This window comes from Panthera leo, chromosome B2, assembly GCF_018350215.1.
Source record: "Panthera leo isolate Ple1 chromosome B2, P.leo_Ple1_pat1.1, whole genome shotgun sequence".
NCBI lineage: Eukaryota > Metazoa > Chordata > Mammalia > Carnivora > Felidae > Panthera > Panthera leo.
The window spans coordinates 136,489,223-136,512,160 of record NC_056683.1 but is presented as its reverse complement, the minus strand read 5'-3'; the positions used below and the strand labels follow the sequence as shown (position 1 = coordinate 136,512,160).

General features: G+C 39.6%; 1 protein-coding gene across 1 annotated transcript in view; it reads left to right on the top strand.

Moving 5' to 3' along the window:
- SYNE1 (spectrin repeat containing nuclear envelope protein 1) overlaps positions 1–22,938 on the top strand; it is a 471,896-nt gene that overhangs the window by 206,370 nt on the left and 242,588 nt on the right. The window contains exons 40-50 of the mRNA XM_042940094.1: positions 1,751–2,379; positions 5,510–5,689; positions 7,848–7,998; positions 8,561–8,719; positions 10,802–10,984; positions 14,021–14,122; positions 16,442–16,645; positions 17,675–17,882; positions 18,710–18,822; positions 21,463–21,668; positions 22,567–22,722. Coding sequence (XP_042796028.1) covers positions 1,751–2,379; positions 5,510–5,689; positions 7,848–7,998; positions 8,561–8,719; positions 10,802–10,984; positions 14,021–14,122; positions 16,442–16,645; positions 17,675–17,882; positions 18,710–18,822; positions 21,463–21,668; positions 22,567–22,722 — 2,291 coding nt within the window. The remainder of the gene's footprint in view (positions 1–1,750; positions 2,380–5,509; positions 5,690–7,847; positions 7,999–8,560; positions 8,720–10,801; positions 10,985–14,020; positions 14,123–16,441; positions 16,646–17,674; positions 17,883–18,709; positions 18,823–21,462; positions 21,669–22,566; positions 22,723–22,938) is intronic.

Sequence of the window (22,938 nt, the reverse complement as noted above, 5' to 3'; positions counted from 1 at the left end):
AAGCTGAGGAGAATATTAAGGCCATTGTGGTCAAAATTAAGATAGTAATTTCTCTTTAATGGGAGCCATGCTGAGATTGTCAGCAATGCTCTAAGAGATTTCAAACATGATTTATTGTGAGCAAGTCAGATTTCCTATACAATAGTCTCATGGAGTTCATATTCATTTCTGTAAAGGAGGGAGCTAAAACCTTATATTTTCATCTGCTTCACCCAGTGCCTCTAACGAGAGGCTAATCTATTCCTATTATTCTTTCCTACAACTCTGTTAGAATTAGCTTTAGTGTGTGTGTGTGTGTGTGTGTGTGTGTGTGTGTGTGTGTTAAAATTTTCAGACTACAATATATTTTATATATAGCATATATATAGTATTGTTATTTTATATATATATATATATATATATACATATATATATATGTATATATATATATATGAGAGAGAGAGGGAGAGAATTGTTAAAAAACAAAAAATTAACTGAGTAAATCTGAAGATCTAACTGGCTTTATTAAATAATTTGTGAATCAGGCAGTATCCCATCCAGCAAATAGGAAGGAGCTCAGAGGGGTTGTACAAAATGGAAGGTTTCCCCAGGAAGGAGAGTGGGACAAGGAAGTTCTTAGCAAAAGAAAAGAAAAGATCCTTTCAGGCAAGGTCACTTTCCCTTAGGGGTTGAGCTGGGGTCTTATCTTGTAGATGACCTCATCTTCCTTGGGTGTGGGAGGGGGGAGGAGAGGCCCCTTGTGACAGATTACTTCATGGCCAGAAAACTCCTGACTGACAAGTTAACACTATATTTCTGGAGGAGTCTGAAACTGCAGTTGGGTTAAGTATGAAGAGCCAGTTTGGTGACATGACCTACCATAAGTGACTCCATTATGGGCCGGTGATTTGTTTTTTGACTATGAATATAAAATAGTATTATATATACTATAATATAGTATTTACATATTATATATACTAGAACTATGTACATACATATATATTTTAAATCTTCCAAATTATGCATATATATGTATGTATTTATATAAAATTTCCTTTTACTATTTCTGTGCATGATGACAGTCTTTTCCACGGAACAAATTAGTTTCAAATCAGAGTTGTGTTTCACGTGAAACATATAAACGAGAAAATGGGAAATTTTAACAACGTCTCTGAAAGATTCGCTATAGATGGCCTTTAAATCCTACACCATCCGTTGCATTTAAAATGTATCTTTGTTAATTGTTTTTTTTTAAGTTTATATATTTATTTTTGAGAGAGAGACAGCACACGCAGGGTAGGAGCAGAGAGAGGGAGAGAGAGAATCCCCAGCGGGCTCCGTGCTGATAAGCACAGAGCCTGAGGCCGGGCTCGAACTCACAAACTGTGAGATTGTGACCTGAGCCGAAATCAAGAGTGGGATGCTAAACGCCTGAGCCACCCAGGCGCCCCCATTTAAAATGTATGTTGAGGGGCGCCTGGGTGGCTCAGTCGGTTGAGCGCCGACTTCGGCTCAGGTCACGATCTCGCGGTCCGTGAGTTCGAGCCCCGCATCGGGCCCCTGTGCTGACAGCTCAGAGCCCGGAGCCTGTTTCAATTCTGTGTCTCCCTCTCTCTGACCCTCCCCCATTCATGCTCTGTCTCTCTCTGTCTCAAAAATAAAATAAAACGTTAAAAAAAAAAAATGTATGTTGACACCACAAATCCTGAATATGTCCGTGTCATTAGCCACAGGGTATCTGAGCCACCAATACCCCTCTCTTCCCTTCCAGGACCACGAAGCGGAAGCAGAGAGCAAAATGGGAGACTTGCAGAGTCTGCGGGATCACCTGGCGAAGCTGGGGGCTCTGGGTCGAGCTGAGGACCTCCACCTCCTGCAGGGCAAGGCTGAGGACTGCTTCCAGCTGTTTGAGGAGGCCAGCCAGGTGGTGGGAAGGCGGCAGCTTGCCCTGTCCCAGTTGGCTGAATTCCTACAGTGCCACGCCTCTCTGTCAGGGGTTCTCCACCGGCTGAGGCACACGGTGGAAACCACCGACAGTATGAATAAGAAACAGACTGATTTATTAAAAAAGGACCTAAATCGTGCGATTCAAGATGCCAAAACATTAGAATCTACGGCCGTCAGTCTTGACGGCATTCTCGCCAAAGCCCAATACCATCTTAAAAGTGGAAGTTCCGAGCAAAGGACTTCCTGCAGAAGCACAGCTGATCACCTCTGTTTTGAGTTAGAGAGGATCCAGAACCTTCTGGGAACTAAGCAGAGTGAAGCAGATGCCCTGGCAGTGTTGAAAAAAGCATTCCAAGACCAGAAAGAGGAGTTGCTGAAAAGCATCGAGGACATCGAAGAAAGGACGGACAAAGAGAGGCTGAAAGAGCCTACGCGTCAAGCTCTTCAGCAGAGGTAGGAAGAAACCGCCGGGGCCAGCTGTGCGGTCTATTCTTTCTTTGCTCTAGAATTAACTCTCGTGCAACACTTTAACAGGATCGTATTTAGCAACTTCTTTTAATATTCTGAGGGTAAAATTAATGACTAATTTGTACTTAAGAAGTACTAAAATTTAGGGGCGCCTGGGTGGTGCAGTCGGTTAGGCATCCGAGTTCGGTTCAGGGCTTGTGCTCTATGCTGACAGCTCAGAGCCTGGAGCCTGTTTTGGATTTTGTGCCTCCCTCTCTCTCTGCCTGCCCCTCTCCCCACTGGCACTCTGTCTCCCTCTCTCTCAAAAATAAATAAACATTTAAAAAGAATTAAAAAAAAAGAAGTACTAAAATTTCTTTGGTTCCCTTAAGGATTTTCCTAAGGGCTGTGTCTGTGTAAGCCACTCTAAGATCTTATTTATAACAGACTATACAGATTATGTTATCTATTTTTATTTTTTTATTCACAAAATTTTTTTTTATTTATTATTTTTGAGAGAGCAGGGAGGGAGCAGAGAGACAGCAGGGGGTAGAGGATGCAAAGCAGACTGTGCTGAGAGCAGAGCCCAAAGCAGGGCTTGAACTCACAAACCGTGAGATCATAACTTGGGTCGAGGCCAGACACTTAACCGACTGAGCCACCCAGGCGCCCCATGTTATCTATTTTTAAACAACGTTTAGCTGTGAGGAGAAAGGCCTCGTCTGCTGTAGTACAAATGAAGGCAGAGGATTCGAGTCGCTCTGTAGTCCTGGTGGTAAAAATCTGAGGGAATTCTTCCTGGTGGCAGTCAGCCCCTCAAAAAGACTGGAGCAAGCTCATTAGCTGAGAGTGAGGGGCAGGATATTGGCGGAAAGAAAATGGTATAAAGCGGTTCTTCAGTAGGACATGGAAATGATGTCTCTGGAAGCTTGGTAAGGTTGGAGATTTGCATTCCTTCACTTAAAGTGAAACCAGTCAGCTTGGCAGAGCAGTTTTCACCAACTACTTTTGACTGTTTGCTCAGAGGTATGGAGAAGGCAGAGAAGTGGGCTTAAGCTAAGGTGGGGTTTTGTCAGGTGAGTTTAATAGAGAACCGAAGGGATCAGGGGTATTTTTCTACCGTAATTTTGAAAGTCATTTTTTCCTCTAATACTATAACCTTCATCTCAATCTTATCTCTTCTTCTTCTTTTTTTAATGTTTACTCATTTACTTTCAGAGAGAGAGAGAGCAAGACAGCATGAGCAGGGGAGGGGCAGAGAGAGAGAGGGAGAGAGAGAATCCCAAGCTGGCTTCTCGCTGTTAGTACAGAGCCTGACGTGGGGCTTGATCTCATAAACTGTGAGATCATGACCTGAGCCGAAATCAGGAGTCAGAGGCTTAACCGACTGAGCCACCCAGGTGCCCTCATGTTATTGTTCCTTCTTAAAAGTTTTTTTTTTTTTTTTTTTTTTTTTAACATTTATTCATTTTTGAGAGAGACAGAGACAGAGCATGAGTGGGGAAGGGGCAGAGAGAGAGGGAGACACAGAATCCAAAGCAGGATCCCGGCCCTGAGCTGTCAGCACAGAGCCCGACGTGGGGCTCAAACCCACGAACTGTGAGATCATGACCTGAGCCAAAGTCAGCCGCTTAACCGACTGAGCCACCCACGTGCCCCTTATTTTTCCTTCTTAATAGACCTTTTTCCCCACTTATGTTCTCAGGGTCATTTCTCTTCCACTTTTTTCAGGGGGCAGAGAAACATCTGAAATGTGTTCATACCAAGGTGTCCATAATCGATAAGGATTGTGTCGATCTCGCCAAGACCATTGTGATGTGCTTCCTTTTAACTGGAATCAAGCATTTAGCAAAAGCTTACAGTTAGATAATAATGCTCTTGAGGCTAACACGCCTTGTGAGCAATAAGCTGACTAGTGTAACAACAAACTTACAAAAAGGAATACAATTTGAGATGGAATAATAGCCTCCAGAGGAAAGACAACATGAGGAGCCAAGTACAGCAAAAGAACAAAGAGCTCACCCAGGGAGTCAGCAATCGGGTTGGTGCTGCAGGGCAGAATGGCTCTCCCTGGCCTAATTAGGTTACACAGACAGGCGATCCTAAAATTGTTGGAGAAGAAGGCCAGGATTGGGCTCAAGAGCCATGTCAATACCGCTAACACTGAACTCACCAAAATCACACAGATATTATAGAAAATGTTGCACTGAATTGACGGGTTTATTAAGCTCCAACCATACTTCCGCTTCACTGTGCAACCTTGGGCAAATCCCCTGTCTTCTTGTAAGGTGCAGATAATGATAATGCCTGCTCTTAACCACTTCATTTGGGGAATTAAATGGAATGGTGCACGTGCACTCACTTTATCAACTTTGCAGCGCTGCACCAAAATGCAAGAATCTATGAGTCCATGGCTGCCTCTACGTGGCCACATTTTACAAGTGCTCAAAGAGTAATATATTAGGGACAAAAAATAAAGCTATTTTTATTTGAAATGAAACAACTGTTTTCTTAAATATTATTATTTTACATGAATTGGACCTCAGGGCACAGAAGGACTTTTTACCAAAGACCTTATGGTAAGGACTCACCTACTTTACCTACAAGTCCAGCCCTAGTCTTTCAAGTCTTATACTGTGAAAGCAAAATAGAAAGAGAATACAGACTTAATAGAAAGTTGATGATGAATAGCGAAAATGACTTTAAATGTTTCCTAAGGTAAAGTATGAATTCTGCAAATTTAAGTTTAAAAGGCATCATTCTCAGTTGAGGTACCTTAATTTAATTGCTGTGTTAAAAGTTTTTCTGGATATCTGGGGCTCCTTGGAGGCTCAGTCTGTTAAGCGTCCAACTTCAGCTCAGGTCATGATCTCATGCCTTGTGGGCTTGAGCCCCGCGTCGGGCTCTGTGCTGACAGCTCAGAGCCTGGAGCCTGCTTCGGATTTCTGTGTCTCCCTCTCTTTGCCCCTCCCCGACTTGCGTGCACACGCACGCAGTGTCTCTCTCTCTCTCTCAAAAATAAACATTAAAAAATTTAAAAAAAAAAGTTTTTCCAGATAGCTATAGGTGTGCTTTATGGAGAAGAAATATTCTTACCTTTAATAAGTTAATAATATAATAACATTTTGATTCACAGGCTGAGAGTCTTTAATCAGTTAGAGGATGAATTGAATTCTCATGAGCATGAACTATGTTGGTTGAAAGACAAAGCTAAACAAATTGCTCAGAAAGATGTGGCCTTTGCATCTGAGGTCGACAGGGAGATAAACCGCTTAGAGGTCACCTGGGATGATACCAAAAAACTAATTCATGAAAAGTAAGTAAAAATCCTCTCAGTTGTTGTTTTTAACTTTATATTTTGTGGCATTGGGCTGTTGTCTGTTGATTTGCGTTGGTGTGATCAAGTTGAGTATCTTTTGCCACCTTAGGTATTCTGTGTCTCTCATACGTTAAAAATTTAGTCCTACAAAACTTTATTGAGGAAGATGTCTTGAAATAACAATGGTAGGTGAAATGTAGCGCTTAAAAGCAGGAGTTGTCAACAATTACAAAGGGCTACTGTGAGAGTCTTAACCTCTGATTTTCTTTTTTTGTTTTGTTTTCCTTGTTTATAATTAAAGTATGATATACGTTTAATAAATTTCATCCTGTTAAGTGTATGCCCTTGTATGAGTTTAACACACATTCAGTTTATGATTACACACATACTGTGTAAGTATTACTACGATCAACTCTTGTGTAATCATTCCACCACCTGAAAAAAATACTCCTGTGTCTCATTGTGATCAACCCATCCCCCATGTCTAGTCCCTGGCAGCTGTTGATCAGTTTTATGTCTCTGTAGTATTATTTTTCTCAGAATCACATACAAATGGATTCTTTCCAGTTTGGATGATTGTAAATAAAGCATCTGTAAACATTCATAGTCAATTGGGTGCATGTGCCTAAGTTTTTACTGCACTTGGGTAAATACCTTCTTTTGCTTAGCATAATGTACATTGTTATTTGTATTAATAACATCTATTCTTTTTTTAGCTGAATAATATTCGATTTAATAGGTGTACCACAGCTTATTCATTCACCAGTTGATGGATATTTGGACTCTTTCCAGTTTAATGACTATCAAAAAGCATCTATAAGCATTCATGTTCAATTTTTTTTATGTACATAAGTTTTTTTGTTGTATATTATAGATTATTAACGTAAGCTTTTAGAAAGTTAACTGTGTTGTAAAATTTTATTCCATATTATTGAATATTCTCTTAAACTGTGATTTGTTAGAGATTGCACAGTATTCACTTATAAGAATATATTAGAGTTTATTCAATTAATAGCCTATTTTGGGGGTGCCTGGGTGGCTCAGTCGGTTAGGCATCCAACTTTGGCCCAGGTCATGATCTCACAATTTGTGAGTTAGAGCCCTGCATCAGGCTCTGTGCTGATGGCTCAGAGCCTGGAGCCTGCTTCGGATTCTGTGTCTCCCTCTCTCTCTGCCCCTCTCTAGCTCATGCTCTCTCTCTCTCTCTGTGTGTCAAAAATAAATAAGCTTAGGGGTGCCTGGGTGGCGCAGTCGGTTAAGCGTCCGACTTCGGCCAGGTCACGATCTCGCGGTCCGTGAGTTCGAGCCCCGCGTCAGGCTCTGGGCTGATGGCTCGGAGCCTGGAGCCTGTTTCTGATTCTGTGTCTCCCTCTCTCTCTGCCCCTCCCCCGTTCATGCTCTGTCTCTCTCTGTCCCAAAAATAAATTAAAAAAAAACATTGAAAAAAAAATAAATAAGCTTAAAAAAATTAATAGCCTATTTTTAACATTTGGGTTATTTCTATTTTTTTCTCCTATTATAAATAATGATGTAAAGAATATAATTTTACCTCAATCGTAGTGTACATCTTTTTCTTTGGAAAAATTCCTACATGTAGAATTGCCTGCTCAGAGACATTTTATACTTATAAACAAAAACTATCTTCTTATTTTCACAATTTTAAGAGGATTCACATTCAATGAAAATTTATGTCATTGAAATGGAAAACAACATCCTCATGTGTATTTTACTTATTAAGCAGTGTTATTTTGTTTTTTGGTGTGGGGGTTTTGTTTTGTTTTGTTTTGTTTGCTTCCTCTTAATACATACCGCTATGATGCAATTAAACAACAAAAAAAATTAAAAAAAAAAAACAAAGATTGTTGGTATCTACATAAGTTTTAGTTGTCAAGAACATATTTTTTCTTGTCATTGAGGTCACATATTTGTTTTAATGACTGTGTGCATTCTTCATTCACTGAAACAATTTGGCCATTAGAGTTGAGTTGGCTTGATCAGCACTCTTTTGACCTCAATGGGTAGAAATATGGTTTCCTCTTGATTCCAGCAGCCATCTATGAATACATTTGTGTGGTTACATAATCAAATCCAATCATAGAGAATCTTTCCCTTTCATACATCATAATAAGTGATATCTTTTCTTTAATTATTATAGCCAGGGTCAATGCTGTGGACTTATTGACTTAATGAGAGACTATCAGAACCTGAAGTCAGTTGTTTCTAAAGTCCTAGAAAATGCCAACAATGTGCTTGCAACCAGAACTACTATAAAAGATCAGGAGGATCTTAAATGGGCTTTATCCAAGGTAATAATTCAAAATCTATTTATCTTAGGGGTGCTTGGGTGGCTCAGTCGGTTAAGTGTCCGGCTCTTGATCTTAGCTCAGGTCATGTTCTTGGGGTTTGTGAGTTCGAGCCCTGCATTGACTCTGCTGGCAGTGCAGAGCCTGCTTGGGACACACTCTCTCTCTCTCTCTCTCTCTCTCTGTCTCTCTCCCCATCTCAGACTCTGCCCCTCCTCCACTCTCTCTCTCTCCAAGTAAATAAACTTAAAAAAAAAAGATATCTATATAAGTTTTTTAAAAATGCAGTAGGTCTTATTTTCACTTATAATGAATTCTCTACAAAACTCTTGTCAGTACATATAGAGGTAGAACATTCATGCTGACAAACTCAACTTGTTTTGTTTTGTTTTAGGAATACTGATATCCTAGTATTCTAGCCATTCAAAAAGATATATAGTTCATTCATATCACTGGTTTCCGCATAAGGTCAAACCATGAAATAAATTTCTCAGAGGCAAATGGTTTTGAACACCTGACTTATCGCTGATTATTTTATTAATTAAAGAAACATTTATGTCCACAGCATGAAAGTGTCAAGAATGAAATGTGTAATAAACAGAAAGAATTGGATAACTTTACAAGTAAAGGAAAACAGTTATTATCTGAGCTGAAAAAAATTCACAGTGGTGATTTCAACCTCGTGAAAACAGACATGGAGAGCACTGTGGACAGATGGCTGGATGTAAGATAATCACCTGGATTGTATGAACAGTTTAAATATTCATATTTGTCTATCATATTAGGGGGTAAAGGATTATTCGGGGATGTGAATCTCATCTTTAGCTTTTTTTTTTTTTTTAATTTTTTTTTCAACGTTTTTAATTTATTTTTGGGACAGAGAGAGACAGAGCATGAACGGGGGAGGGGCAGAGAGAGAGGGAGACACAGAATCGGAAACAGGCTCCAGGCTCCGAGCCATCAGCCCAGAGCCCGACGCGGGGCTGGAACTCACGGACCGCGAGATCGTGACCTGGCTGAAGTCGGACGCTTAACCGACTGCGCCACCCAGGCGCCCCTCATCTTTAGCTTTTAATGCTACAGACAAAATGACATTTTTAAGAAAAACAATATTCACATAAAGTTTAGAATTAGTAAAAAAAAGGTTATTTGATTTATTTTGTTAATATTCAGTGGCAGTTTTCTAGAATTTAACTTGGTAGCTTCAATCACAACAAATTTATAACTCTAAATGGTTTTTTTCCCCTCAAAACTCTGAGATTATGGATAAAAATTGAAGAATAATTTATAAATGTCCTACAGAATATTAAACTATAATGTATAATCACTTAGAGTACTAAGACTATATTTGCATTGTATAAATCAGACTTGTAGTTTACATCCTTGGGTATTTGTTCTTGCTCTGTCATTTACTAGTTGTGTGACCAGTGAACAACTTGATCTCTCTGGAACTCTACATCTCAATCCATACATGTTTTACGTTAACTTCCAGCTCAAAAATCCTGTGATTCTGTTGCCTTTCTGTTAACCTACAGTGCATTACTATTGATTAAATTACTTAAACTATATTACTAAAGTTAGATATTGATAATTGTGTACTATAATCAAATAATTAGAGAACTGCAGCAAACCTTACTTGCCTCCACTTTAAAAAAAACAAAACAGGGACGCCTGGGTGGCTCAGTCGGTTAAGCATCCGACTTTGGCTCAGGTCATGATCTCACGGTTCGTGAGTTCGGGCCCCGCATCAGGCTCTGTGCTGACAGCTCAGAGCCTGGAGCCCGTTTCAGATTCTGTGTCTCCCTCTCTCTCTGCCCCTCCCCTGTTCATGCTCTGTCTCTCTGTCTCAAAAATAAATAAACGTTAAAAAAATTTAAAAAAATAAAATAAAAACAAAACAAAACAAAACATCCTTGGTGTGCCTGGGTGGCTCAGTCAGTTAAGCATCTGACTGGATTTCGGCTCAGGTCATGATCTCACAGATCCTGAGTTCGAGCCCCACATTGGGCTCTGTACTGGCAGTGCAGAACCTGCTTGTGATTTTCTCTCTCTCTGCCCCTCCCCTGCTCTCTCTCTCTCTCTCTCTCTCAAAATGAATAAACTTAAAAAAAAACAAACATGCCTAGGGCACCTGGGTGGCTCAGTCAGTTAAGTGTCAGACTTCATCTCAGGTCGTGATCTCACGGTTTGTGAGTTTGAGCCCCGTGTCGGGCTCTGTGCTGACAACTTAGAGCCTGGAGGCTCTCTCTTTCAAAAATAAATAGACATTAAAAAAATGTTAAAAAACATTCTTACTGCAGGAAGAGTATTAAGCAATAGTGCTTTACTTTAGACAAAGTTGGTTGTACAAATTTGGTTGTTGTCCTACATATTTATTTATTCTATAAATATGTTCATGTCTAATTTATGTCCACTTTTATACTTCAGCATTACAAATAAAAGTGCTTATTGTGTTCCTTTCAAAAATAAGTATAATACTGCCCTAGATGGACCCTTATCCTAGAGAATGTTATATTATAATTGACTCCAATAATCCTGTTCTTAGTTTCCCAACTTACAAATGAAAATCAAATGTCTCAGAAATTCAGTCAACTCTCCCAATGACAGAAACAATTTATGTAATAGTTAGCATTTATTTGAGTCAAGTGCACGAATTCCCTTATAATAATTTTTGTAAAACTTTGTTTTTCATTGAGAATATAGTTTTTGATTGAGGAAGCATTGACATTATTTAGCAATTTGGTGAGGCAAGGAGCATCTTAAAGCCTCAGACTAATAGTGACATGGCTTCTGTTTTCTATCCCAGGTATCAGAGAAAATTGAGGAAAACATGGATAGGCTGAGGGCAAGCCTGACCATTTGGGGTGATGTACTTTCAAGTAAAGACGAGATCGACGGATGGTCAAACAATTCTGTTCCACAGTTGGCCGAAAGCATCAGTAACCTGAATAATAGCGTCAGAGCAGAAGAATTCCTTAAAGAATTTGAGGTAAATTGACCACATCTACATACGTGAGCCTGTGAGCTCATTGACCAGAATACAAGAAAAATGTGTCCTTTTTTAAAAGTTCGTTCTTTCTTTCAGAGACGCATATGAATGTTACAAAAGTCGTAACTATCTTTTGCTATTTACTAGAGACTTGAATAGGCAACGGATAAGACTTTTTTTTCTTTTTTTTATTACTTCTTAGTTGGGCCTCTAAACTTAAAATATTGGTAGAAAAGTAAAAGCCCATAAAATCTATGTTTTTTCCCATTTTTCCATTCATTTCAGACTATGGCACCTTCCTACTGGAAAACCAAATTGAAGGCGTTTGTAATTTAGTCGTATTTAGATTTTTTTTTCATTCAAACAAGATGTTTACTGAGTACTTACCATGTGCTGAACACTTAGCGTAGATGCTGGGTTCTTCTACTTCCCCTCTAGAAACAGAAGAAAACTGGAGATGGGAGTGTGACAGGCTTCCCCAGAAAGTGGCCTTTTAAAAAGCTCTAGTCACCAATTTATTTTAAACTTTTTATTTCCATTCTTGCATTCATTTACTTATTCACTCATCAAATTCTTTTTTTTTTTTCTTAATGTTTATTTTTGAGAGAGAGAGACAGACTACAAGCAGGGGAGGGGCAGAGAGAGAGAGAGGGAGTTACAGAATCCAAAGCAGGCTCCAGGCTCCGAGCTGCCAGCACACAGCCCAACGCGGGGCTCGAACTCACAAATTGCAAGATCATGACCTGAGCCGAAGTCTGATGCTCAACTGACGGAGCCACCCAGGTGTCCCCAGATTCTTAACAAGCATGTCAGGCACTCTTTTAGGCACTGAGAATAAACAGTAAAACAGACAAAGCCCCTATCCTCATGGCATTTACATTATTTACATAACAGTATGTATGTGAAATGTGCAGTAGTAATTAGGTAGAGATGAACAATGAAGCAAAGTCAGAGGAAATAGTGACAAAAGATAACTTGTTTCATAAAGCCTATAGCCAACTCCTCCCCATGAGGGCAGACTGGTATTCACCATTGCATGCCTGGGTGTTGGTACTGTGCCTGGCACACAGATGGAACATGACAGATAGATGATGAATGACTGCAGTCTGAAAAAACGTAGGTGAATCAACTGTATATCTAGGCTATCTAGCCTTGACGCAAAGAGCTTTCTGGAGAGTTTTAAATCAAACACCTATTTCTAAGGGCAAACAGAAGTAGAGGAAATTAGCCCAACTTCAAGGGCAGTCAGGAGAGGGATACTACAGTCTCTTAAGATGTTATCTTTGACGTTAAATGAACATTACGGCTCAAACAGTAGTGTATGCCTGAAGAGGGCTTGTACCAGCTCTTAAAAAAATTATGAAAATTTAAAGAACTTCGCAGGCCAGGGTTAAACATAACCATCACTGAAAATTAAATTGTAGATAAATTTATAGTTAATAGAATATATATTAAATTTATTATATAAATTTATAAATATATAATTATATATTTATATATTTATATATATAATATATTTATATTATATATATAAATACAAATATATATACATTTATTTATTTATATATATATTTATTTTTATATATTATAATATATAAATACATATATATATGGATCCCTGTTTTATATATTATATATTTTATATATTTTATATATTATAATTATATTTTTATAATTATATATTATATATTATATTTTATTATAATGTATATATTATATTTATTATATTATATTATATTTTTATAATTATATATTATATATTATTATATATTATATTATATTATATTATATTTTTATAATTATATATTATATATTATAATATATAAATATATATATATGGATCCCTGTTATACCTGCTTGGGGGACATGTGGTAGGATGGTGTACTGTGGGGCAATGCTTCCAACCCCACGTGCGGTGACATCGTGTTGTAGCTCAAAATGGGGGTGAATTTTGCAAGTCGGGGTCTTCTTCTTTTGGAGAGCCAATTATGTAACTGGCACACAGTACGTCCTACTACTGACCTCCGGGATGCAGGAAGCCAGCGGACATCAGCCCCACGTTCAGCGTGTCCGGCTTCAGTCACTCACAGAAGTGGGTTTTTATGTTATTGGCTGTGTGGTATGGCAACGAATAAAATCAGTCAAGTGGGCTCAGCCCAGTGCCTCATAGTGAGTTGCTGCTGCAATTCAGGAGAGAAAGTGAGTAAGTGACTAGGTGTGATCTTTTAATTGTTCAGCCTGCTCCTGGAGGAAGCCGGTGGGCCTGACAATTAGTTCATCATGTCTTACTGGGTAAGCAGATTGCTTTCTGGGTAATTACTTTCTGGACTGAAAGTTTGTTAGTGTCCACCGAACACCAAAACATCATATTTAAGTTGAGAGGGGTCCTTTATCAAAAGTTCCTTTGTGGCTCCAAATAAATAGTTACGTTTACAAGCATCTAATTTGTTCAGTGATGATTCTTGACCCATTTTTTTTTCTTTTTTTGTGTGTGTTAGTGTGGGTGCAAATAAATTAAAAATAAAAAGGCAAAATATAAAAAAAGGCTTTTATTTAAAAACACTTTAAAATTTTATTTGAATGTTTCTTATGTATTACATATAGTTCACAGTTAATTAGGCACTCCCAATGTGTATGTGCTTTGAGATCCTTCCTCAAAGGAATTTCTCTGCCGTGGTAGCCAGTGATATTAATGCTAATGAATAAATGACAGTTATTGAAAATCCCCAGTGACTCAAGACTTTTTAGTTAGTGTTTAATTTTTTCCAGGAGCTTTTTTTTTTTCCAATAAAAGGGGACGGGGAGAAAGTTCTGCATATTCCCTCACACTGGAAGTGAAAGTTAATGATGGCATTTTTTCCACATTCGTAAATAATGATAGACTCAGAAAATGAAACAGAGATTTTTTTTTTTTTAACCCTGGCTTGAAGTTAGGACATCATGTCAGAGTTAACTCTTGAAATTATTAAATGCTGAATGTAATATGTCAATGTTTGGACGAGTTATGCTTTTCGTCTTTGTCTTTTATTTTGGCAGTCTGAAGTTAAAAACAAAGCGTTGAGATTGGAAGAACTTCATTGCAAAGTTAATGATCTTAAAGAATTAACTAAAAATCCAGAAACACCACCAGACCTTCAGGTAAGTATTCAGTCAGGTTTGTAATAACTACCGTATACTAGACTCAACCTCAAATATAATCTCTAATATAATCGATATGTAATACAGTAACAATAAATTTTATATGTCATATATATACAATATATATATTCTCATTATTATCATCATAATTCCAAGAAAACACACGGCTCTTACCATATATGGGGGTTAAAACATTAACATCTTTAGAATTCCTTGTGCTAGTATTAATAACACATTTCTGATACACATATTATATTTGTGTTGGAAGTGATTAGCACCCTTTTCCTTACTAAATTTTAGGAGTAGTATCATCCAGCTTGCCTCATGGACCATTTTACGTCTGGACAGGAGCAGAAACCACATTTATGAATGTGGATATTCTTCTGATTCAGTTACCCAGTCGTTGGGTTAGGAGACATTGCCATCGCAAACCTCATCTCAGGGCTCCGCGTTCGGCACAGATCCACAGGGAGCACGAGGCAGGCCGGGGTTGACCAGGAAGTCTGAGCTACTTCAGTGAGGGAGCTGTAAGAACAAGTAGCATGGGGGGGGGGGGGTGTCTCTCTTGGCAGCCAGCACCACAGGCTCCAGGCTAAGTGTTCCACTGCCTTACTTTAACCTATGCATTTGTTTCTGCCCTCAGGGATTTCCTCTACATTTTCCTCCTTCCTGTTGTGCCTTTGTCCTTTGCTTACTGCCTCTTGCTAACCCGTCTGTTATGCTTGACTGTACTTACGCTCTGACCTGAGACTGCGTGTCCATCACTTAGCATCACGGGTGGATGATCTACATGTACCAGAATGTTAGAAGTGTCACCTGAGGCAACAAGAGGGAAAGGGTGCTAATAGAAAAGTGAAAAGGAGTGCTTATGCATGTTGCCTGTGTCAAGGATATAAATGGGCCTCAGGTGGACTTTTGCAGAGTTAAGATGGAGGCAGGGCCTTGGGAGAGAGCTACCGTTGTCCTCTGCTTTCTCACCATCACCCCCCCATCTCAAGGAAGAGGGATCGGGACACCTGTTCCTTACCTTAAAATAAAGGGAAGAGTTTCAGTGGTGTCATCTAGAGAGCATGACATGTGCCCCTGCAGTTGGTGGATGTCGGGTCTACTATCTCATTCCTCCGAGAGACCTTAAGGGTGAGAGAGAGGCTAGCCAACTGCTGATGTGTTTGCCCAAGGAGAAGTGATTATTTTGAGTGGCCTGCATCTCAGAATCATCTGTTGTGTGAATGCCAGAGTGTGACCTCTGGCCTAGAAGTGAGTTATCAGAGGAAAGGAAAGGACAAAGCATCAGTGCTTGCGTATCTCAGGTTATCTGGGAAGGCTTTCTAGGGAGGAACAGGCCTCAGCAGCAAGGTAAAGAGATGCCCGCAGGCTGTGGAAGGAGAAAGAGCCAGAGAAGAGTGCATTGCTTGTATCGAGGCAATGTCAGTGGGAGGTCCCAGCACTGAGGGGAGTCTCAGAAAACCCCACAGAGGAAGGCCTGTGGCAGGAGAGAATGCTAAATGTCACCTGGCCTAGGAGCACAGATGCCAGCTCACAATAGTTGTCAAAACTTTCAGAGCCCTTCCCCCACCTCCTGCTTGCCTGCACCTGCAGGGTCAGAAGCTATAGAAAATGGGGAAATAGAAGAAGACACCTTTCTTCAGATGGGCTTCCTATTTGTAGCAGATCTAGGGTAGGGATAAGATAAAAGCTCTAACTTCAAGTTCAATTTGGATTATGAAATGGGCCTAGATGTTTTCATTGTGGAATTGAAAGCATTTTGCAATTTATCATGATTAGAAGTCCTTTTATGATCTGTATGTAGGACCAGAGGAGTCAGGGGCCCTCCTGAAATAAGTCCTTCAGGAGAAGAGAACTAGCTTCACTGAATGCTTTCAAGTGGGAGACAAAACCAAAATTGCTTTATGATAAAATTCTGAAGTGGTGTTTGTTCAGAGTCGTGGTTACATCAGGACATACACGTGTGAGTGTTCCTGGAGAAGAATTCAGAACCGGGTTTTAGTCACAAACTTGGTAACCCTGTGTAGGTTTAGCTCTGCTTTTGAAACGTGACCTTCCGTTTTCCTTGGGCCCTCTGTCAAAACTGCCCCTTTAACATCCACTGTCAACCGTAAATCTGTACTGTTTCCATTTTCCCATCACTTAACATGTTTGACCCCTTGCACCCACTGGTTTTCCTTCTTAGAAAAGTTGAATTAGCCTCCATGGTTAGGTTGATGTGTTTTTGACAGTTAAGCTGCACACGAACAGAATTGCTACCGAATGAGTGTCCTGGTCGCCACAGATTTTAATGAAATCCTACTTTCTGTTTAGTTTATAGAAGCAGACTTACGGCAGAAACTGGAGCATGCCAAAGAAATTACCGAAGAAGCAAAAGGAACCTTGAAAGAGTTCACCACTCAGAGTACACAGGTGGAGAAATTTATCAATGATATAACAAGCTGGCTCACAAGAGTAGAAGAAGCGTTGATGAACTGTGCTCAGACGGAGACATGGGAAGGACTGAAAAAAGTAAAGGTAGGTAATAACCTATCATGAAGCATTTATACTTCCAATGGTCATATTGGTTCTCCTATTTTGTGGTGACTGGAATAAAAATAAAGACTCTGCTCTCAATTACCTATATTAACAGCAGGCCGACTAACTCACTGGATACAGCAAAGTAAGTTAACAGGTAGAGAAATGAATGCAGGTAGTAGGAAATTGAAGATAAATAATCTAAAAGCAGAAAGCATGCTTTACTTACTGTAGGGCCTGCTCATAAGCTATGCTTGCCAATGTGTTTCTTTAGTAAAAGAGTAGCACCTGTAGAAGACCTGTTCAAATTTCCATGAATTTTTCAAATTTGAATGCAGAGTAGGTTTTCATTACTTAATTATTTTTGTTGGTCAGTATGACTGCTTTTATCTAGAGAAGGATATATTAAAAAAAAAAAAAAACAGCAAAAACAAAAAACCAACAGTCGAGAGAACATTCTACTCCCATGTCATCTGTCCATAGAGATAATATTACTGATCAACTGTCTGTAAAGCTTGTGAGTTGAGTTGACTGTTTCACATATGTGATCTGTTCTCTTTAATGTATTTTCTTACTGTACTTAAGACTAAAGAGATGTATTTTAAAATTAACTACTGGTACTTTTCGTGTGGCCTGTGAGCCTAAAACAAAGCCCTAGTAGTCCCCCGAAGAATGTGAACTTAGGGGGTGACTCCATTAATAGTTTCTAACCAACTGACTAAACCCAAGATCATGGGCTGGAATCCCTAAGAACCTAATTCAATTTGCTTGGAATCCTAGACCATAATCCAAATGCTACTACCTCTCAACCGCTGTTTGTACTTGTTCCCAAAGAGAACTGGGCAAAATTCTGAAAGAGTCAACACAGATCTATTACAAATACTGAAAAAAAAAATCCCACAAAAATGCGTACGTTACTGAGTGTATTTCAACAGCATCAGTTTCCCAAAAAAAGTACCGTAGTGGGATAGATGGAATATTTCCCTTGAATGTGATGAATATCCTTCATGGCATTTGTTTATCCTGTAGGAAATACAAAAGGAACTTCAAAGTCAGCAAAGCAACATCAGCTCCACCCAAGAAAATCTCAATAGCTTGTGCCGCAAGTACCATTCCATTGAGCTGGAGAGCTTGGGCAGTGCTATGACTGGGCTGATAAAGAACCACGAAGCTGTGAGCCAGTTGTGCTCCAAAACACAGGCCAGCCTTCAGGATTTTCTGGAGAAGCACTTCAATGGTGAGCTCTGACAAGCCTTTGCATGAGTAGTTTGTTTATAAGAAAGAATCCAAACCAAATGCTGCCTAGAAACTGCCAGCAATAGTTGGAAAAAGCTTTCCAGCAGAATATCATTTTAAATTCATTTGTATGTCCAGATTTGAGCACTGAAAGTGTTGTGCTTGGGCTGTAGCCATAATTCTTCCTCTTTCTCCTCAAGAAAGTAGGGATCCACCATTTTCAGGATTCTGAAATTCATCTGGATTTTCTACATATAGCTCATTTGGGTGGAAAATTACTTCCACTGCTATGATGAAGTAACACAGTAAACTTGGATATTGGGCCATGAAACAGTGGTGGCCATGTAATTCGGGAAATTGCCGGTCAGAGGTCCCTGACTCGACTTCCCACCCAGCTGGGAAAGTGCAATTTGCACTTATGAAGATGTGAAATGGCTCTAACTCAGCTGGGTGGAGAGAGGACACGGTTCCTTCCTTTGCCATAAAAATGGCTTCAACACCCCTAGAGCCTTTGTCCCTTTGCTCTCTTACGTATTCAGACAATTATTTATCTTCCTTTACCAAAAGAAAGACACAATGGGAAATCGGATATCTTAGGAATACAAATTTCTTTTCTGTCTTTTCTCTGAGGCAATTTCTCGATTCTGCCATGAACAGTCATAGTTATGGAACATGCTATCGTATATTCTACATGATTATTATTTTCTTTCTGGAATATTCTGTAAGGCAAGATGCAATGAGCTGAAGGCCAGCATTAATTCATTATGGTAATCCACGAAGCTCATTCAGTGTTTTGGATGTATTTCTCATTTTCATTACTTTCAAAAGAGTCTATGCAGGAATTCCAAGAGTGGTTTTCTGGAATAAAGGCAGCGACGAAAAAATCATCGGATAGAACTGGCGATAGCAAGGTTCTAGAGGCAAAGCTCCATGATCTCCAGGTATGAAAGCCTTTTTCTTCTTCTCTAAACTGTACTCACATGCCTTCAGGTCAGACCTAAATCATCTCTTTCCCCAGATCTTCTGAACGTTTCTTCTTCTTTAACAGAATTAGATTTCTTGAGTCATAAAGAGATAGACAATATGAAAAGTTGAGAAAATAAATCAGAGCTACAGAATTTTTGATCCCATTTTTCTCTCTTTTAGCCTATTGACTATTCTTTGGAATTCATTCAAAACTAAACCTAGTTTTAATTTTTATAGCAGTAAAAATATAAGTAATTGTATCTATACCATATCACTATGTGGAGGAGTTTATTTATTTATTTTTAAGTTTATTTTTGAGAGAGAGAGAGAGAGAACGCACACATGAGCATGAGCAGGTGAGGGGCAGAGAGAGAGAGAGAGAGAGAGAGAGAGAGCATCCCAAGCAGGCTCTGCACTGTCAGCATGAAACCCGGCATGGGGCTCGAACTCACCAACTGTGAGATCATGACCTGAGCTGAAAGAAACAGTCAGACGCTTAACTGAACCACTCAGGCACCCCTATTGTGGAGGAGTTTTAAAATGAAGACATGGTTTGTGTTTTTCAGTAACCTACAGTCTAAATTTTGATCTAGGACAAACTAAAAGCAATAGGTATTACAGGTTTTACAGGTTTTACTGACTACGAAAAATATATGAATTCAAGAAGGAGAAAGCCATTGTGTGGTAGAGTTCAGAAGTGACTGACTCAAATTGAGTTTTCGACAAGTTTTTTAAATGGCTGATAGGAGCAAAGCAAGTATCAGTTAAGCAAGTATCAGTTAAGTATCATTTAAAAATATATTTTTTGGTGGGAGGGACACCTGAGTGGCTCTGTCAGTGAAGCATCTGACTTCGGCTTAGGTCATGATTTCATGGTTTGTGGGTTCGAGCCCCGCGTCGGGCTCTGTGCTGACAGCTTGGAGCCTGGAGCCTGCTTCGGATTCTGTGTCTCCCACTCTATGCCATTCTAGCGCTCATGCTCTGCTCTTTCTCTCTCTCTCTCTCTCTCTCAAAAATATATAGACATAAATTTTTTTAAATTAAAAACAATATTTTTTAAATTAATGAGGAACATGAGAATTTTGTGGCCTCATTGGCCACAAATGAGGTGAGGACAGTTACGTAGATAACTTATGAGAAGTCATAGTAGGAAGATCATTATAATAAAGGAAGTTGGCTTTCCAGGAGGCGTGGTAAATTTAAATGTGGAATTGTCTCCTTTAAGCTTGAGATGCAGTGGAACACCACAAAGAAACGTCTGAGTGGCCATCGCAAATGCCACCCAGGAGCACGGGGGAGAAGCAGGGCTGGCTCAGCATTTCTGCTGTGTTCTTCTGCTCTGCTGAAGCCACGCTCATGCATATGATCTCTCAAGCGGAGGTGCATACCAAGAAGAGAGGGGACCCGCAGGGAGGACTTTGTGTGCAGATCAGAAGAGGGGGAGGGGTGCAGGCAGCCTACCAGTTAGAGGACATCACACTATAACACGTGAAGAAGTACAGCCTGGGCTGGGCCGGGACAATGAGAACGCGGAGAGGCTGAGAGCAAGACCTTGATGAGAACGGCCTCCTTTACAGCGTGGTATTGTCCACAGTTTAGTCCTCAGTGGTTCCAGTGGCTGGCTGGCATCATCCTCGATTATGAGCCTTCATTCTATCTAGTTGTACATTCTCACTCCGACCTTATTTTTTTTTTTAATATGAAATTTCTTGTCAAATTGGTTTCCATACAACACCCAGTGCTCATCTCAACAGGTGCCTTCCTCAATGCCCACCACCCACTTTCCCCTCTTCACCGCCCCCCCCCCCCCATCAACCCTCAGTTTATTCTCAGTTTTTAAGAGTCTCTTATGGTTTGGCTCCCTCCCTCTCTCACTTTTTTTTTCCCTTCCCCTCCCCCGTGGTCTTCTGTTAAGTTTCTCAGGATTCCCATAAGAGTGGAAACATATGGTATCTGTCTTTCTCTGTGTGACTTATTTCACTTAGCATCACACTCTCCAGTTCCATCCATGTGGCTACAAAAGGCCATATTTCATTCTTTCTCATTGCCAAGTAGTATTCCATTGTGTGTATAAACCACAATTCCTTTATCCATTCATCAGTTGATGGACATTTAGGCTCTTTCCATAGTTTGGCTATTGTTGAAAGTGCTGCTATAAACATTGGGGTACAAGTGCCCCTATGCATCAGCACTCCTGTATCCCTTGGGTAAATTCCTAGCAGTCCTGTTGCTGGGTCATAGGGTAAATCTATTTTTAATTTTTTGAGGAACCTCCACACTGTTTTCCGGAGCAGCTGCACCAGTTTGCATTCCCACCAACAGTGCAAGAGGGTTCCCGTTTCTCCACATCCTCTCCAGCATCTCTAGTCTCCTGATTTGTTCATTTTCGCCACTCTGACTGGCGTGAGGTGATATCTCAGTGTGGTTTTGATTTGTATTTCCCTGATAAAGATCTCACTCCAGCCTTATTAAAGACTTTCTGACTCTGGGTTCTGGGTTCTGTTTTTCTTCTCTTGCTCTGCTATCTGAACTAAGAATTGCAGCCAATGCTCCCATGCTTGAGGGTCTCTGAATAATAGCAAAATATATTGTATTACCTTTATTTCTTGAAACAGAACATTTTGGACTCAATCAGTGATGGGCAGAGCAAGCTTGATGCTGTGACTCAAGAAGGACAAACTTTGTACGCACATTTGTCTAAACAAATTGTCAGTAGCATTCAGGAGCAAGTTACAAAGGCTAATGAAGAATTTCAAGCATTTCTGAAACAATGCCTTAAAGACAAGCAGGCTCTTCAAGACTGTGCTTTAGAACTTGGGAGGTAGGTTGTTTTGATAAGTGTGTATTTCATCACACACAGAATATGTTTCCAAAGACTTTGAGAAACCTTAAATACAGGTTCACACTAGAACAGTAATTAATTGCTTGGACTCTGATCGTTTTGTTTGGCTTTATTTTCTATACAGAAAAATTAAGGAATTATGCATAAATGCATGTATTTTTTGTCTATTTGGTTAACTCAAAATATTAGCTTTGGCACCCAGGTTTTAGATTATCCAAGTCTTTTCTTTGTGTCCACCTCTGTTGGGTTGGAGTGACGGCAAAAAACACCTGTCATATTCCTATGAATCAAGATTCCAATCAGGAAGCAATGTTAACAGAGGTGAATATAAAATGAGAAGAAAAAAAAAACTAGGGGGAAAAGGATGTCAGTATCATCAAAATGCCTTTCTAGTCACAGAGTAAATTGCTTCACTCTTGCCAGGTTTCTTAGAGAACTTACATTCTTTGCAAAAGTTAGAGCCCTTGTGCTCTTGGATCATATTTAAATCATCATAAGATACACAGAGATAACTTTCCCTTCTTGTCCTAGGGCTTCTACTGCCCTACTCAATCCATTGGAGTCCCAAGTAGTAAGACACAAAGTTAAGTGCATATTGACATAGGAATGTAATCTTGCTAATAATTACCAACTGATTACCAGGAAATCAATTTGACAAGATGGGGTGACTCTGCTTAGATCTCAAGACACGTGTCCACTATTTGTCATTTTGTTACTGAAATAAATGATAATTTGGATGGGCGTGTTGATGAGTTTTCTTCCATACTTGAAAATTCATGAGATTTTAATTACCATCAACATTGTGACCTCAGCTATTTGAATTTATTTATTTTAATGAGTACAGAAGGATTTCTACAAAGAATTTTCTTTTCTGTAGCTTTGAGGATCAGCACAGAAAACTGAACTTATGGATCCACGAAATGGATGAAAGGTTAAGTACGGAAAACTTTGGAGAGAGTAAACAGCACATTCCTGAGAAGAAGAATGAAGTCCATAAAGTTGAAATGTTTCTGGGAGAACTATTGGCTGTGAGGTATGGTGCAGAAATGGAATAGGTCCTTGCTGTACTAACAAGCTGTTACTTCTCTGGTTGGTTGGCTCTTTGCTTTGGTTGTTCATTGGTTGGTTGCTTGGTCAATTGGTTGGTTGGTGATGGTGGTTGTATCTGTTTCTATCCCTAAATGTCTAGGAGACAGATGATTGTGTGGTGTTCTCTATGGCAAAGTGGTATTCTGGAGAGGGCACAGCG